We start from the raw sequence: 17,458 nt of genomic DNA, 5'->3' as shown, positions 1-17,458 counted from the left end.
GGTTCAAGAAGTTTATCTGAAATTTGTAAGAAAATGATCTGGATGCAATTTGGCAGCGTTTTTCCTCTCCCCCCTTTTTCTCCCCAATTTTCCGTCGAGTTCCTTTTCTTTTATAGCCGCTGTCCCCCCGTTTCCGTTTTCCCTTCCTCCCACCTTTTTCGGGTAATGGCAGCCCTCATGGGACTCTAACCGTTGCATCGTGGCAAACGTGGGAGCTTACGTGTCCTTCAACGGTTCTGGGAAAAGCGTAACGGCCGCGATTCTGTGCTCTGGGAGAAGCGTAACGGCCGCGGTTCTGTGGGATCGTGTTCCCGCTTTCCTGGGGATGAGTATCGGCTCGGCATACACTTCTGGTCGGTATGTTTCCCTGGTTGCATCCATCTTTGCTCGGATAATGTTTACCCCCGTGTTCTGCTCGTCCCACTGTAGTATGGCTGACCTGGTGCCTTTATGTACTCAACAATAACTACCATTAATTATACTAAAAAATGATTAGTTATAAAGAAAATTACATAAACTTTTTTTTTTAAATTGAAAACCACTCTAAGGATAGGGTTAGGCAAGAGTCAGTCAGGACCTCTTTTTTGTAGATTAAATAAAAGAAAAGAAAATACAATTGGAGGAGGAAACAGACCAAAACCTTCCAACGAAAAAATAAACATGACTAACAAAAGAGTTAGCACAAGCTATAAAAGAATAAAGAATAACCTAAATAGAACAAACTAAGGTGAAGTTGAACAAACGAAACTATGAGAAGGTGGGCTAACAGCCAGAGCGTCGCTTACAATACTTACAACTGGTGAATGCGAAGCTCTTCTTTGAATCAGAGGCACGCAGGCCAGCAATACTAAAATTAGGGTACGATCAAGCCCTTCAGTACTCTCAGGCTTAGACGAGAAATAATCATCAGCCATCAAGTTTCTGTTACAACTAAAATCCTCATTAGATTGGACAAGAATGTCAGTAGAATGAGAGTTGAAGCACATGACCGTATGTCGAAAATCTTTCCCAGTAGATTTGAAGAAAGTTGAGCCAGTGGGAACCCTATGAACATCCTAAGTTATGATGGATCCTAACATAAGGTTTTATAGCCAACTTTTAGCTTTTTCTTTTAGTGAGAAAGAAAAAAACTTAACTCTAATTATATTAATGCTACGATTTTGATCGATGCACGTTTTATAGACTTTCTCAAATTCTCTTTAATGCAGGTGGAGATATTCGAACTCAAAACCATGAAAAATATGTAGGAGTTAAATGATACCCAGTTTGAAATTAAAACGAGATGCATCAGAAGAAAAAAACTATACATGATGATGCTATTGTTCTAGTAGGATATATGAAATCTTTAAGTGATCTAGGTTGGTCATGAAGATTTTGTAGAGCTTTGTTTTCTCCCTGCCCTAAAAAGTTATCAACTTCGATGTCAACCATGTGGTAGTGAAGATGATCTCCTAATTAATTTGGCACTATCTTACGAGACCAACATTTTATAGAAGACTAATGATGTGTGTCAAATTAAGTTAAGAAAATGGTGTACAAACATATGAGTAATGCATGGAACACTAAATAAAAATTACAGAAATTTACAATAATATAAAAATATAAAAATTAAATAAGTAATATTGTTGATGCCGAAATCCGAACCAGTTGGTTAGTGACTCAATTTCGGATCCCTGCATCAGCATTAAATTTGTTTGGTGGGAAGCTGCTGGTTGATCTCCAAGAGTATTCTCTGGGAAGCTGTTGGTTGATCTCCAAGAATATTCTCTGACTATGAGCAGAACGTTCATGAGCATATAATCTTCAAGCTGATGATCAATAAGTACCTGAAATTACAGAGAATGGTCAGAGGTGCCGGAAGTTTTTCCGGCGTAAATCCTCCGACGCTCAAGTCAGTTATGGGATTTACAGGAAAAACCAAATATGCCATTTCTCATATGGCTTAATAAACATTGCCTTAAAACCAAAAGCTTTTTCAATAATTTACAGAAAAGTAAAGTAGAGTATCCAGCCCGAATTTTTCAGTTAGATCAAGAGGAAAAAAGAGCCCCCCTGTCGCGTGGTTTTCTCGGGGTCTTTATAAAATACCTCATACCCACGACCTTAGATCGTGACAATAACCATTAATTGATCAATGTCGTGCCCTGATTTTTCGGAGGAGCTTTGTGGTGGTTTATTTTAACTGAGTCTTTATTCCTGGTCATCACTTGGCCGAGGTGATCTGCTCAAGTTTAGACCACCTGGTTGAGGTGATCTGGTCAAGCTCATAGCACATGGTCGAGGTGATCTGGTCGAGCTCATAGCACCTGGTCGAGCTAATCTGCTCGAGCTCATAGCACCTGGTCGAGGTGATCTGCTCCACCTCATAGCACCTGGTCGAGGTGATCTGCTCCACCTCATAGCACCTGGTCGAGGTGATATGCTCCACCTCATAGCACCTGGTCGAGGTGATATGCTCCACCTCATAACACCTGGTTGAGGTGATCTGCTCCACCTCATAGCACCTGGCCGAGGTGACCTGCTCAACCATTTGCTCACTTTCACTTAGAGGAGATCACGGTCGCTCTATTTAATTCCTGAAACAAATATAAATGTACAAAAAAATAAACTGAAAATTAATTAATTACATTAAAATAACTTAATAGGTGGTTAAACCATCCATGTAAATAAATTAATTAAACAAAATATAATAAAACATTAACAAAATATAAACAAATTTAGACAGTATTATAGAACTAGCCATATAAAATTAAGGACGCAATAATAAAGTATAAAATGAATGCAGAAAAATTAAATAAAAAAAAATAAATGGAACTAAAGAAAAATGAAATTATAGGAAAAATAAAATAAAAATATAGTTGCCTCAAGAGGTGCAACTCTTTTTTAAACAACTTTTAAAAATTACCGACTAATTAGGCAATCAATTTAAATTTCAAGTTTTAATTGTAGTTTTAAAAGTCCAAAGTTCATGTTCATTTAGTCACAAAATCCAAAAGTAAAAAAAAAAAGTTATAATCCAAATATCCAAGTTTCAATTCGGTTCAGGGACTAATTTGATAGAGTTTTGAGTCAAAATGAAGCTTTTTAGAAGTTTTTATAAAAAACTATATTTTTTTAAAAAGGAAGGGTGTTCAAAAATTTTATGGCCTCACTTGAACTTGAGGAGCTACAAAAATAGCTCATGGATTTGCTAGATGCTTGCTACATCCGTTGTCTAAGGCTCCGTTCAGTGCACCTGTCCTTTTCCAAAAGAAGAAAGATGGCTCTGTATGAATGTGCAGAAGTCAAGTTTTTCGTTCCACGTGCCAAGTGTCACGTGCACATGAATCGAGGGCCTCAATTACTCACTATATTCTTTGGATCTCCCCATAACTTCATGAAGAGACGACAACTTCATTAGCTTTATAATCGGCTGGTGCGTCAACGAAGGTTGCCTACTTGCTGTAGCAGTCAATAACAACCATGATTGCACCACCGACTCAAAAATGTTAATTACTCGCAAATAAGAGTGATTAGTGATAATGCAATCCATTGTATCTGGGGTTGAACCATATGGAATTTAAAAATTTATTAATCAATTATTAAATAAAATTCATTGCAATTATTCATTTAAAAAGTGATAAGGTTATGGAATCCACTATTGATATTCAAATTATGGTAATAATACTCTCTCATAATTATATTTTATATTTATTTTATTAATTTAATTATTCTATGACTTAATTATTAACTAACCACTTATGGATAAATATGGGAATAAAATACACAATGTGCTACAGTCATATTGGTGTATCATCTTTATGTCTAAATACCATATGGATTCAAAATGGTTCTAAAATTTACAGATTAAAATGAAACGAAAATAACTAATGAAATATATAATAACTGGGTGAAAGGCGGAAATTATCCGACGTTGATATCTTTTTACTGTAGCAAAGATACACGTGTCATTTCACTAGATTCAAAGATCCAAATTTTACTGACTAAGCAAGTGCGTGTCATTGCTGCATGGCTTCAGAGCTCCTCCATCGCCGCGTCTATGACCTTACGTGTCATTTCCCCTCCCACAGTCACCGTCACTCTGATCTCCAAGTACTTGTGAAAGAAACAACTATATAAGCTTGCAAAGAGCTGAAATTAAATTACCATAAAAAGATCCTCAAATGGCATCGCAGCAGGGAAGACAAGAGCTTGACACCAGACCAAGGCAAGGAGAGACCGTCGTTCCTGGCGGAACTGGTGGCAAGAGCCTCGAAGCCCAAGAGCACCTCGCCGAGGGTAGTTAATATTAATTAACCTTACAATTGATACATCCATGCATGCTTGATATGCTTTAATTTCTTCGCTGTTGGTCTGCCGAATTAGTTATTGTGTGATGATGAATTAATTAATCAGTTAATGTGGTGGTTGTGATGATTAATATGAAGGGAGGAGCCGCGGAGGGCAGACGAGGAGGGAGCAGCTGGGAACAGAAGGGTACCAGGAGATGGGACACCGAGGAGGGCAGACGAGGAGGGAGCAGATGGGGAGTGAAGGGTATCAAGAGATGGGTCGCAAAGGAGGTCTCAGCACCATTGACAAGTCTGGAGGAGAACGAGCCGCCGAGGAAGGGGTCGAAATCGACGAGTCCAAGTACAAAACTAGCAGCTAATTTATGCATCCAGCATGCATGCAGTAACAAGCTCAGGATCAATCCATGTTCTGTTTAGACATGCAGTAGTAACATGTAGTGGTAGTAGTGTACGTCTCAATGCGGAAGAAATAAAATAAAATAAAATAAAAATAGCCAACCGTCTAGGGTTTGTCCACTAATTCTTAGCTGGACAGTTCTGCATGTGAAGTGTCTGTTAGTTTGATGTTAAATTGTCTGTTATGTTTTTTATGTGGTTGAATGCTGATCCGGTAATTATATATTACCTATACCTCCTTGACCATGTGGCGAAATATACAAATATGAAAATTGTATTGGTCGTAGTTTTTTTTTTTTTTTTAATTCTGTTATAGAGAGATTGTTATTGATATTACATCAGACATTATAATTACAATATTTACAATTGTACTAAATAACTGGAATCACCACCATACATTAACCCACTGAATCACTTGTCCAAATACTTTAAATTCTATTTAATATTTGATTAATTCTGTTATAGAGAGATTGTTACTGATATTACATCAGACATTACAATTACAATATTTATAATCGTACTAAATAACTGGGATCACCGCCATACATTAACCCACTGAAGCACTTGCCCAAATACTTTAAATCCTCTTTAATATTCGAAGAATGTTTACTCCACCCAAATACTTTAAATCCTCTTTAATATTCGAATGGTGCTTACTCCACTCACATTTTGTAAGGGAGAAACTGTCTCCACTCAATTAGTTGTCCACTCACATTTCGTAAGGGAGAGACTGTCTCTATTCAATTAGTTAATAATTGAGGAAGAACTGAAACTAACTTTTATAATACTCTTATGAAGGCTCGAACCCTTGCACTCAACATTGTAAGTGCAAGGCTTCTCCCATTGGACTAAAGGTCCATTGGTATATTTGTCGTAGTTTAAAAGGCCCTTAACCTCCTCAATATCAAACAGCGTCTTAATATGTTTAATACGTACGAACAGCGCCTTAATATGTTTTGTATGTACGAGTGCGGTATATGTTAGTGATTGGTTGGCAATAAAGTACAGCTTAGAGATCCGCGGGCATTGAGCTTAAAATAAATTTAAAATATAATAAAGAATCTCCTAAACAATATTAATAACGGTTGGTGCATGATTAATCATTAATAAAGAAAGGTGTAGACAATATTATCAGGGCTCGCATCACTGCAATATTTAGAACAAAGATAAAAATATATCGAGTATTGTTGCAATTGAGTACGGCAATCATTTTCAATATACTTACTAACGCATTTGTTATACAATTGGAGACCCGGCTGACCAATCGAACTTAACAAGAAGAGGTATATATATCCATCCGGCCGGTTGACTGTTGGTCCAATCGATTATGCAGTTCATGCCATATATTATTTACAACATAAAAAATCCATGATCTTTTCACCTTAAATCCAAGCACAATATGTATTAATAAATATGGACGATAGATTTTGTTTACCTTGTGTTGCTGCTAATTTCTACAAGTGTTGTTTGTTTCAAATCTAGCTTCAACTTCTTGTAAGAGAACAAAACTGTGTTGACAGAGATCAGAGCTTTAGTCTATACTGAACCCAATTACTGTGACAAAAATTAAGTAATTTTTAAGGAACCAAAATTACTCAGGGACTTAGAACGAGTGTGGATTCTTTATATGTTCCATCTCATTAGGAGCCGTTAAAATATATATACGCAAGTCGAGTTAAGGTTATACCTCTTTAAAAATACTACCATAAGGAATGGAGTAAAAGTAAATTCATTAAGATCGTATTAATCACATAACACGAGTCAATTAAAATTGTTTCTAAATATTAGACATCAATCGTATATTAATTCTTTAAAATATAAAATAATTTGATGATTTATGCTAGAAGACCTATATAAGGAATAAGTACAAGAATTGAAATTGAGACAGAATGATGCCCTGATATCCGCTTTATACAGTTCATGACAGGAAGAATTCTGCTCATTACTAGACTTTTCATTTTAACAATATGATGAAAGTCGCCGGCAAGAACCTTCACTTCAGATTCCAAACATTTTTCTGAAACCGCTGCTTAGTTTTTTACGGATAATATGATCACCAACATCGAGCCAAAGGAATCAGGAACCCATGAATTTAATCCGAAACTGTATGGAAAATAAAAAACTATTTCACAGTAATTAGAAAATAAATTATTATCTCATTTTGATTTTGTTAAAAATTACATGATTATAGCAGACGTGATTTATATAATTTTTCTTTTCTTGTCAGTGTTTTGTCCACTTTCCCTGTTTAAAAGCTAAATTGTTACTGTAAATTCTGTTTGGGATCTAAGAAAATGAAACATGAATATTCTAGAAACTTTTGCGTTCTCATCATCTTACATTTACAATGATAATCTTTCATGGTATTTATACTAAACTGAATAAAAGCTGGTTTTAACTACTAAAGAAACAGATCGTGATGCATGCTTAACGAACTTGCTGAGCTGGCTCATTCACTTAACTATCTGCTGACTGGTCATTGATACACACGTGCTGAGTGTGTAGCTCCCTTGTGTGTGTTATGTGCTTCCTTAACATTCCCCCTCCTCTATTCTCATTTACATGGAGTAGAATTTTAGATTATCTCATTGGGGGCCGAGAAAAAATCTTTTCCACATGTGTCATTCTGCTTGTGTTCTGAAGACCGGTTAGACCGACGAGGGCATCCACGTGTCAGTACAAAATGGCTACACTGCTCCTGCATATTGCCACGTTTACCACATCGCGACACGTACGTCTCCCTCGTTACTTCCAAAACCATGCATGCATGCATGCTTCTACTATATAAAGAACTCGAACCGAGGGTTTGTGATATCACCATCAGCTGCATATCGTTGATTAATTAGCTAGTGAAATCGAATGAAATTTTCTTGAAACTTAGGGAGGAGGAGGAGTAGTAGTAGTAGAGTCAACAAGAAAGAATCAAGGTAACCAATGGCCTCGGAACAGGAAAGAGCAGAACTTGACCAAAGGGCAAGGCAAGGAGAAACTGTTGTCCCCGGCGGAACTCGTGGCAAGAGTCTTGAAGCCCAGGAACACCTGGCCGAGGGTAACGTGCATATATAGCTAATTTCTGATCAAGGATTTTATTTTACTGTTTCTGTGGTTAATAAAATTAATTGCTCTTGTTTAATTAGGGCGTAGCCGTGGAGGGCAGACTAGGAAGGAGCAGATAGGGACTGAAGGTTACCAAGAGATGGGACGCAAAGGAGGACTAAGCACCGTTGACAAGTCTGGAGAAGAGCGTGCAGCTGAAGAAGGGATCTCCTTTGACGAGTCGAAGTACAAAACTCGTAGGTCATCATAAGTTAGCATGTCCCGAGTTCAATGATCTCGCTAGCTACCATGTTTTCTATTTCCTCTTCGTGGTTTTTTTTTTTTTTTTTTGGTGGGGTTTTTTTTTATGTACGTTGCATTTGAACGTTTTATTAATGTAGTTGTTTTGACACTTTCTTAAAATTTACTTGTCTCAGGCAATCTTATTTGTTTCCACACGAACGAAAATGATCAACCGAATATTAACAGATTAAAAAAGATTACTATTCAGATATATGTAAAGAAATGAACGATTAATTACTCAATTTCCTGATGGTTCGACTTTGAAGCTTTTACCAATGAGCTATTATGCAATTGATTCTGTCTGAATTAATAGTCCACTCGCGGTCCATTGGCAAGGACGTAGTAAACGAATAGCCAAAGTTGAGTAATAGAAGATGACGGAACTAAGAAAGTCTAAATGCGAGTATATGTAAATGCAAGGGTTTGCAGTAAGGTTGAATTGCACTTTTACGATGAATGTTTGAATCCATTCCAATAAACAAATGTCTTTGCTGAACCGAATAAAAAATCAGCAGAAAAAGAATATTAATTACAATGTTATTTTTGTAAAATAAAAACTCATTATAATATTACTGACTACTGATTTTATTTTTAAATTGAATAATGTTAATTTTAGATTTATGTAATGCGTATGATTCTTAAAATTAAAATTTTAAAAATTATGTTTTTAATATTTTCTAAAACTGTTGTAAGATAATATGATTTTACATTCTTTTAAATCTCTTTAACAGTAATCTCAAATGTTCTCTACTTATAAAAGTAGAAAACATTTAGGCTCCGTTTGGTACAGCTTATTAAATAGAACTTATAAAAGTAGAGCTTATAGCAGTAGAGCTTATACCAATAGAGCTTTTGGACAAAAAGTCATTAGGTGTTTGGTTGTCAATAAAAAAAACACTTTTGAACCATTAAACTGTGTGATATTTTTTATATTATATATTTTTTGGAAAAGCTTTCTACCTCTACTCCCAAAAGCTCAAATTTTGGGCTTTTGCTAATAGAGGTAAATTAACTTATTTAAGCTAAAAAAACTCTACTAAAAAAAAATAATCAAACACTATAAAAAATTTTAAAAAGTGCTTATGCGATTAAATAAGCACTTATGCCTCTTAAATAAGACATACCAAACATGCACTTAGTAAATTTTGAAACTATATGAAGTATGCATAAGACTTAATATTATATTTAATTAAAACACTATAAAAAATTTTAAAAAGTGCTTATGCGATTAAATAAGCACTTATGCCTCTTAAATAAGCCATACCAAACATGCACTTAGTAAATTTTGAAACTATATGAAGTATGCATAAGACTTAATATTATATTTAATTAGTTTAATTTATTGATGTATAATAAATATGTCCAGTAAGGGCGGCTTTTAAGTATAGGTTGACTTGGCAGTTGTCTAAGCCTTTGCGTTTTAGGAAGGTTGCATTTTTTAGTATTTCTTAATAATTGTATAGTTAATTTTTTTTTAAGTCATCCATTGTATGAAAGCCTATTTTTTCACAACTATTTAATTAATAATCATCCAACAATTAAGATTTTTTTTACAAAAAATCTATATTTGATAACCTTAATTTTAAGAAAATATAATTATAATATTGTCTATCTCATTTATTGTTAGTCTAAGGAAAAAATAAAAATATTTACATTTTCAGTTTCCTACAAAAACTTATTTATTTAATGTTAGAATCCTTGATTTTTAGTTTTCTTTTTAATTTATATTAAAAATTTATAATCTCATAAATCATCAAATGAAAAAATTGCTTACTCTTTTCTCTACAAGGAAAATTATTACATTTATTGAGACATTTCAAAGTTCTTAAAATACAAAGTTCACAGTGATCATTTGATGATCAACTCATCGTCTTAACTTTCTAAGTGATACAATTCAAAATATTCAACTTGAAATTAGAATTATTTTTATTTATTTATTTTGTAATGATTTTGATGGAAGTATTTTTATATATTCTTAAGTATTTTTTTTTTTAGGAATTGTGATTGAAACTTTTTAGAATCTTCTTCATTATTGCTAAAATTCATGATATAATTAAAAATGGAATATGAATTTTTGAGCATGTTTCTTTGAGTTTTGAGGTTGTTGAATGAAATGAGATCTCAAAAAAAAAAAAATCACCTAAGGCATCGATACTTTAAAGTTAGCTCCTGTCTTAATATTATAAAAATTTCTTTTTAGTTTGTTTTGTCTTAATCCATATCAAGATAAATAATTTCATTTAATTAACTTTTGTAATAAACAAATAATATGATAGAAAATCGAAAACAAAAGATTATAAATGTCTAGGAATGATTAATATAAAATTTTTGGTTTAACCAATTCAATGAAAATTATTCCACTAATTGTTCTCTGTTTTATTTTCAATTGATGACTGATTATTATTTTTTAATTAAAGTAAAACAAATAAACTTATTTTTTCTCTAAAATTCTATAGAAAATGTTAATTGTTTTATTAATTAATAATCATATATTAATTTACTTATTTTACCTTTCATTTGTTAGTTTTATGTAATTGATAAAACTTATATTTATGACGGCATCATATAATTTTTCTTATTAAAATTATATTAACATAACATTTAAGTGAATCAAATACCATTAAATTAAATAAACCTAATAGATAAAACATTAAAACAGGACTTTAACCCAAAAAATAATATTCAAGGACACCCACCTTCCACAAAATACTTTTATAACTTTTGTTTCTATCTTGCAATAAATAAATAATCCTAACCTTAAAAGGAAAAACATAGAAAAGGTTAGAGAAGGCCAAAAATGACAATTGGACATATAACATCAGCGTTGATATTTGCCTCGGGTCAAACCCCGAAATGGCAGCATAAAGCGTCGTTTTCGACTCTCTTTTTTTTTTTTTTTGTTTCATTTTGAAACGACACCGTTTCTGCTTCTATTCTTTCTCTTCGTTTAACTTAACCCAGCTATAGACCCCTTGCTTCTTCCTCTTCGTTCGCTTCTCTTCATTCTCTTCATCGACCGACAGCCACATTTGTTTGCTAATCCAACTGCAAATCCTTCAAAACCCAGCTGCTCCTTTGTTTGCCTCCTCTCCATTCTCAAGTCAAACACGCAACTTTACACTTTCCTGCACAGCAACATATATAGTTGCAGAGTCTCTTTAATAATTTATACACATCAATCTACACTATGCTTCAAACTGAAAAAATCAGAGGCACCATTTTTCAGTTCAGGTATATTATTGTTTCTCTTCTCTTTGTTCACAGCAAATCAGAACAAAGAAAAAAAATTGAAAGTAGAAATATTATGATGAAGAGAACGAAGAGGAAGAAGCAAGGGGTCTGCGGTTGGGTTAAGTTAAACCAAGAGAAAGAAGAAATCAGAACAAAGAAAAGAAAAAGAAAATAAAAGCAGAAACGGTGTCGTTTCAAAACGAATAAAAAAAAAAAATAACAGCCGAAACGACGACCTATGCTACCGTTTCGGGGTTTGATCCGGGACAAACATCATTTTCCCATATAAGACAGACTGCGGTCAGGACAGAGGTGAAAGATGCTGGGAATTAAGGCGGTGCATGCATGCATGGCTGGCGGACTCGTGTCACCAAGCAGCTGCGCTGTCATTACAGAATGAATAGCAGCACTGCGCTTTCCTTTCCCTACGTGGCCATCCGCCTTTTTTTGGTCCCGTTCTTCTTTATATAAAGAATTGAAATCCTGCAGTCGTGACAATAAAGGTCTGTCTGTTTAATTACCTGGTTCGAGTTTTATCTGAAATTAAGGGCTGAAAGCAAGGGAAAAAAAATACAGGATCAAGAGCATGGATTCGCGGCGCCAAAGAGATGAAAAAGATTCCGGAGAAAGCCCGGGAGTGACTACCGTCCCTGGTGAAAATCGTGACAACAGCCTTGAGCGTCTTGCTGAGTGTTCCCTCAGTTCAATGGTTTTCATTTAAATAATATATATTGCGTTATATTGCGGGCAGTGTACCGCGGAGGGCGCACAAAGGGAGAGCATTTAGGCGCAAAAGGGCAGGAGGAGAGGAAAGATTTTGAGATGGGCGTTGGCGGAGTTCAACTCCAGAGTAAGAAGGAGCAACTGCAAACTCAAGGGCGTGCGGACACGGGCAGGAATGCTGCAGGTGGAGGAGACCCTTCGGCAGATGACTTGAAGAATGATGTCTCCGCCGGCTAGCAAAATTGTCCATGCGGACTTTCTGATGCTTATAGATTTTTCTGAGATATATCCAGCTGCAAGCAATAAATTGTTTTCTGCCTTTCGTCAGCTCCCAATGCCTACGAATAAAAAATCAATCTTGCGCCACGCTTTGTATCATATAATCGGTGACCAAGTTGGAAGGGAGTTAGAAATCAGGTCTTCAAACGTACACGAAAATCCCAAAATGGTTTGATTATACCCAAAAAAAAAAAGTTTCTGCGAGTAGGTGCCACACTAATACATTCCAACCAACCGTGATAAACTTGCTACTTCTCCCAAAAGCTGTTCCGTTACAAAGCAATCAAAATTGTTGCATAACTACCCCAATCTTCCTGTATCTCCCTGTTTCGTTTTGCTTCCATGTGTTGCATACAAAGAGACTGCTTCAGAAATATCAGTGGCTTGTTGCTAGAGCAGTCACAAGCAAGCCAAGTATCAAAAACGGCTGGGCACTTGCCTGAAGCACAAATTAAAAGTACAGACCTTCAGCAGTTCGTAATTTGTGGAATACTCTCAGCAGATAACAGAATTAAAAAAAAAAAGCACCTGATATTTAACGTCGTATTTTATAGGGTCTTTGAGAAAGTACTGGAACTGTAGTACACAAACAGTGGAATCAGGATGGCCTTGGCAGAAAGGCATTTTATAGAACAGCTGCTGATAAATTACAGACTTCAGGAAAGTGCTTTACCTGAAAGACGATTTGTGGCACTATCAAGGCTAGTAGCGCTAGGGCATAATATGGTTTACCAGCCCCTAGTAAATAACCTGCAAGATGAACCATAAGTAAAAAACAGCCGAGAGTTGTTAAAGGCTGTATTTGGTATTGAGATGATGTAGTTTTTGAATCTTATTATAAAATAAAAATTAATAATTTATAAAATATATTGTAAAATTTTCATTATATAACTATTAAACTAACTTAATTTTGAAGTCGTTTTTATTAAATATTTTATAGCTGTAATTTTTTTTTTTAAGCTACCTGCCTAACCTCAATACCGAAAGATACCAAACAGGCCATAACATTTACAATACCGAACAGGCCATAAGATTTTGTTCTTTGGATATCAACATCGTTGTCTAAATTTTGAGTAAAATTTGATCTCTATCACCCAGTCAAAAGAGGTTAGTAGTTCCCAGGCGCCACCCATACAAGATCATACTCAGAAGCAGAGTTTATCGGGACTAAATTTATGCATCAAAGACATTTGACCTGAAAAGTTCACATTATGCCGATGAGTGAAGTAGATCAAATAATAAATTTTGATTGGGGAAGAAGATTCATGAATAAGCTAAGACCATTGTATGCATTTCTTGAATCGTCAGTGAAGAGGACTTCAGCGAAACAGCGTAATTGATCAATGTCACTCGTAAGAGGTCTAGAATCTCTCGTGCTTATCCTTATTTGAGTTGGTAAGCTTGCTAACAAGTAATTAATGGTTCATTAAACAAATCAATCTTAGAAGGCTCTAGTCTGATGTCAAATAATCACTCAAATTTCAACAGTAATCGCATTGTTCAAAATGGTGTGAATCAGCTCGATCTAAAAATAATTTATTTCTGATGAAATACTGTAGTGAAGGTAATTTAAATTACTTACCAGCCACAGATATCTGAGTTATGTCAATTGCGCCAACACAAATCCATTTAGCAGTTTCAGGACCAAAAGCTACTGGAAGTGACTGTTCGGGCACCATTCAGGCAGAAGGTTATAACATATACTTCTTCAGATATGTTTGACAATTTATGTGGAAAGACATTTATATGACATATTATATATAGACTAAAGGAGTATGGAGGAAACCTGAAGTCCCATTGCTCTATCTCCTTCAACACTCTTAAAGTCATTTACAATTGCAATACCTAACTGAAATATGATTAGTGTAAAATAAGTTAGAATTCACTAGATCATGATATAAATGATATACATCAATGTGAAAAACATACCCCAGCAATGCTGTACAAGAGTGTGAGAACTATTATGTCAGGCGTAAGCGTCCCAAACAAAGCTTGGCCTGCCCACCTACATGGTAAAAAAAAATGAAAATATACCGGTTATGAACAAAGTGAAATCCCATAACAGAGCCCCTTCCACTTCATAATTCAAAAAAGAGGGTTCTACAGCCTGGAGGTGTCTGTGCATATGGCATTACGTACTAGCAAATAGAACAGAGGATTCAATACACAAACTTGATAGTCTTTTCTCCCTAAGAAGTATCTGGCACCAGAAAGAAGCAATTGCAGTTACCACCCAATTTATTAGATTACTTGGGTGTACTCAATGGACAATCATCAAATGTATTCTGCTTTAGTAGAAGAAAGAAATAAGGACTGATAACAGGATTGTTCGTGACGGTGAGTCAGAATAGAAACATTTGAGCAAGTAAGCTAGATCATGTTGGTGAAGACCCTTGGACATGGTTCAAAAGTTATCAACAAAATTTATCAAGGAAAATTTAAGAGGGAAATTGCACCATGGCAAACTTATATAGCTCGCTCCCAGAGCAAAATTTCCAATCCATCCATTTTGCTTCAGCTGCAACAACATTTTCAATCTTGGTCAGGGCTTTAGTAGATTTCTTTCAACTTGGAGTAAATTAATTAGAGGAAGGAAGAAAACTACCTTCAAAGGTGGAGCAGAGTATATGTATGATAGCAAGGATCCACCCACAGCAAGCCAAAATATCGTTGGGAAGTCATGCCCTGCCTGTAAAGGAGAAAGGTTTATGAAACAGAAACTACCCTGTCTATAAAATGGGAAAATACATGTATTTACCAATGTCAATTACCTACCCACACGTCTAATAAACCAGCTAATCCAAGGCCTGCTAGCAGTAAAACCCAGATCTGGGTAATGACCTGATTGAATTTTGTGGGGAAACCCAAAAGGAAGAAGGAAATGACTGCTGGAGGTTAAATGTTCCAAATGATAGAAAGAAAGAGAGAGAAAAATGACAGATCACATACCTCATTCTCAGATATTGCACCTGAAGGAATTGGACGATAGGGTTCATTAATTGCATCAATCTCTCGATCATACCAATCATTAATCGTCTATGAAGTCAAAAGCAAGAAATTAGGTTATCATAGTGTCAAGTTCTCATTCAATATAGAACTACCTGTGTGTAGCCAGTGAGACACGGGCCAGACATGATCATACAGACAATTGATTTAGCAACATCCTCCAAATTCCAGTGAAAGTTTCCTACAATGTGAATCAAATCAACTCGAAAGCAACTAACAAGACCAGGGGAAAGTAAAATACAGTATATTCTCCATAAAATTACAGTTTATCACTAATAAGTTAAGCAGATTAATTAAGTTCACTACCCAGTAGGTTGTCTATTCATAGTGTAAACTGTTACTCTAGGATAAATGTCACTTCATAAGGACATATCGAGAAGATGATACAAAATATGGAGAAGCTTTCACTGTACACTAAATGTCAATATGAGGTAAAAATCTCTAAGGCTCTAAGCATCCATATATCAGCACAAGTGCCAGAAGTTGACATATGAAATGTCCATCAAAACAGCTTTAGCAAGAAGGAAGAGGTATTTAAATTTCATGACAATAGATGATTTCATTCTCATATTATGCAAAGAAGAGTACCAGAAGCAGCAGCACCACAAACTATTCCCCAAATCAACGGAGGCCAGGTAACAGGCTTTGTTAGTTGAAGACGAATCTTCCATTTATTCTGTAAAACCAAATCCAGGTAAACCCCCTCTACATTAAATAAAAGATTTTCAACCAACCTGTTATATAACTAAAATGATCAAGTGCTGCATAAATCATTTATAATTGGAGAAATACTTAAATTCAGGAATGTCGTGCCCAAAACAAACTCAATCTTTTCTTAAAAAATCAATAAATTATTATGAATTGCTTTCTAAGATTAACAATTACTACAGCTTGATTGTTTAAAACAACTACATTATGCATTTCAAAAATGGCCTTTTGATAGACATATGATTGTAATCAGACTCACAGTTTCTTGTGCAGCTCCCTTAATGCCAAGAAGCTGATTGAAGCTCGATCCACTAGCAGCCGGGGCTTTATCGGGTGCTTGCGGTTTAACTAAAATAGACAAACGAACAAAGTACCAATCAATAACCAGTACAAAATCACTCTTCTTCAAAAAATCTCCAACACTGAAATTCCAATCTTAACAGTTCAATTAACAAAGCAAAGTTTAGCTCACAAGACCTTCATTTGCATTAGGCTCCTGTGCTCTCACCGTCAGTCTCCGCCCTGAAATTAAATAAATAAATTAATATATAAAAAATAATACGAAGAAAGTAAGCAAGCGCAAAGTTTAAATTACTAATTGCATATTTTTTAATTGCCTCAGTTTATCAACTCAGCAAACAAAACAGAGCATTCAAAAAATAAGAAACAAAAAAAAAAATAACTCACTGGAAAATGAAACCGAAACGGGTGATAGAACTGGCCGGGTTCGAACTCGGTTGATGGATTTGACGTTGGATAATCTTGTGGATAAAACCGTGTTCAAAACAGACGACATTTGAAATTTTAACTTTTTTTCTTTCTCGTTTTTAGTGGGAACTGAAGCGAAGGTGGAGCGTTGACTCTAATGGAAATCAAGTGGAAAGAACTGTGAAAGTAAGGGAGATAAGTTTGTTTATCTCTATTCTATTACAAGGCAGCTAAAATGGCTCGTAGTGGGGAAGAATAGGAGGAGAGAAGAGGAGAAATGTTCCAGTGTGTGTGGATGTTGTTTTAAGAGTTTTGTATGGAAACGTGGCATGAAATGGTTTATGGGTTCCGGGTTCTGGGACCAGTTAATGATGATGCGCTTGCGTGGTTGTGGGAGGTTGCTATGTTACAGCATCTGTAACATACACACCCAAAGCAAATAGCACACGTTTCCTGACTTACAGAGAAAAAGCAATGCAAATGCAAGGACGGGGGGTTGGCTGAAGCAGCATCCGTAAGGTACAGATGCTGTAACGTAGGCAGCTCCGTGTGATTAAGTCCTGAAGTCAAAGCCTTGAAACCATAGTTGAAAGTTGAAACAGTGGCTCATTACTGCATTTTTGAGTCCTAAATTCCCTCTTAGGAAAATTATATGCAAGTACAATTGGAACTCAAAATTTTGAATTATGAATCTAATTTTAATCTTTTGAATTAATGGGGTTTCCAAAATTTAAATTAGTAGGGATGGCAATGAAATACATATAAGTTGGGTCAAC

At 35.2% G+C, this 17,458-nt stretch overlaps 3 protein-coding genes across 4 annotated transcripts; 2 read left to right on the top strand and 1 right to left on the bottom strand.

The window, feature by feature from the left end:
• Nucleotides 1-4,163: 4,163 nt before the first annotated feature.
• Nucleotides 4,164-4,800, top strand: LOC18038703 (protein SLE1). Of its 2 annotated transcripts, none has more exons than XM_024182458.1 (2): nucleotides 4,164-4,278; nucleotides 4,428-4,800. In XM_024182458.1, exons 1-2 carry the CDS (start codon nucleotides 4,164-4,166, stop codon nucleotides 4,649-4,651), a joined length of 339 nt encoding a protein of 112 aa, XP_024038226.1. In that variant the 3' UTR covers nucleotides 4,652-4,800. The 2 variants fall into 2 exon arrangements, with proteins under 2 accessions (XP_024038226.1, XP_024038227.1); XM_024182459.1 differs by having other exon boundaries at nucleotides 4,164-4,281; nucleotides 4,476-4,800.
• Nucleotides 4,801-7,609: 2,809 nt separating this feature from the next.
• On the top strand, nucleotides 7,610-7,995 carry LOC18039351 (protein SLE2). The gene is made up of 2 exons (XM_006429367.2): nucleotides 7,610-7,737; nucleotides 7,826-7,995. Exons 1-2 carry the CDS (start codon nucleotides 7,623-7,625, stop codon nucleotides 7,993-7,995), a joined length of 285 nt encoding a protein of 94 aa, XP_006429430.1. The 5' UTR covers nucleotides 7,610-7,622.
• A 4,331-nt stretch (nucleotides 7,996-12,326) lies between these two features.
• On the bottom strand, nucleotides 12,327-17,184 carry LOC18039278 (chlorophyll synthase, chloroplastic). Its single transcript, XM_006429366.2, has 15 exons — nucleotides 16,662-17,184; nucleotides 16,452-16,496; nucleotides 16,234-16,322; nucleotides 15,855-15,942; nucleotides 15,362-15,447; nucleotides 15,210-15,296; nucleotides 15,036-15,101; nucleotides 14,866-14,949; nucleotides 14,717-14,778; nucleotides 14,190-14,265; nucleotides 14,047-14,109; nucleotides 13,843-13,924; nucleotides 12,934-13,010; nucleotides 12,789-12,836; nucleotides 12,327-12,699 (listed from the first exon to the last, which is right to left on the bottom strand). Exons 1-15 carry the CDS (start codon nucleotides 16,768-16,770, stop codon nucleotides 12,637-12,639), a joined length of 1,125 nt encoding a protein of 374 aa, XP_006429429.1. The 5' UTR covers nucleotides 16,771-17,184; the 3' UTR covers nucleotides 12,327-12,636.
• Nucleotides 17,185-17,458: the final 274 nt, after the last annotated feature.

Source organism: Citrus clementina, unplaced genomic scaffold (genome assembly GCF_000493195.1).
Source record: "Citrus clementina cultivar Clemenules unplaced genomic scaffold, Citrus_clementina_v1.0 scaffold_6, whole genome shotgun sequence".
Lineage (NCBI taxonomy): Eukaryota > Viridiplantae > Streptophyta > Magnoliopsida > Sapindales > Rutaceae > Citrus > Citrus x clementina.
Note: the sequence above shows the minus strand (reverse complement) of the source record. Positions and strands in the feature narration are given on the sequence as shown.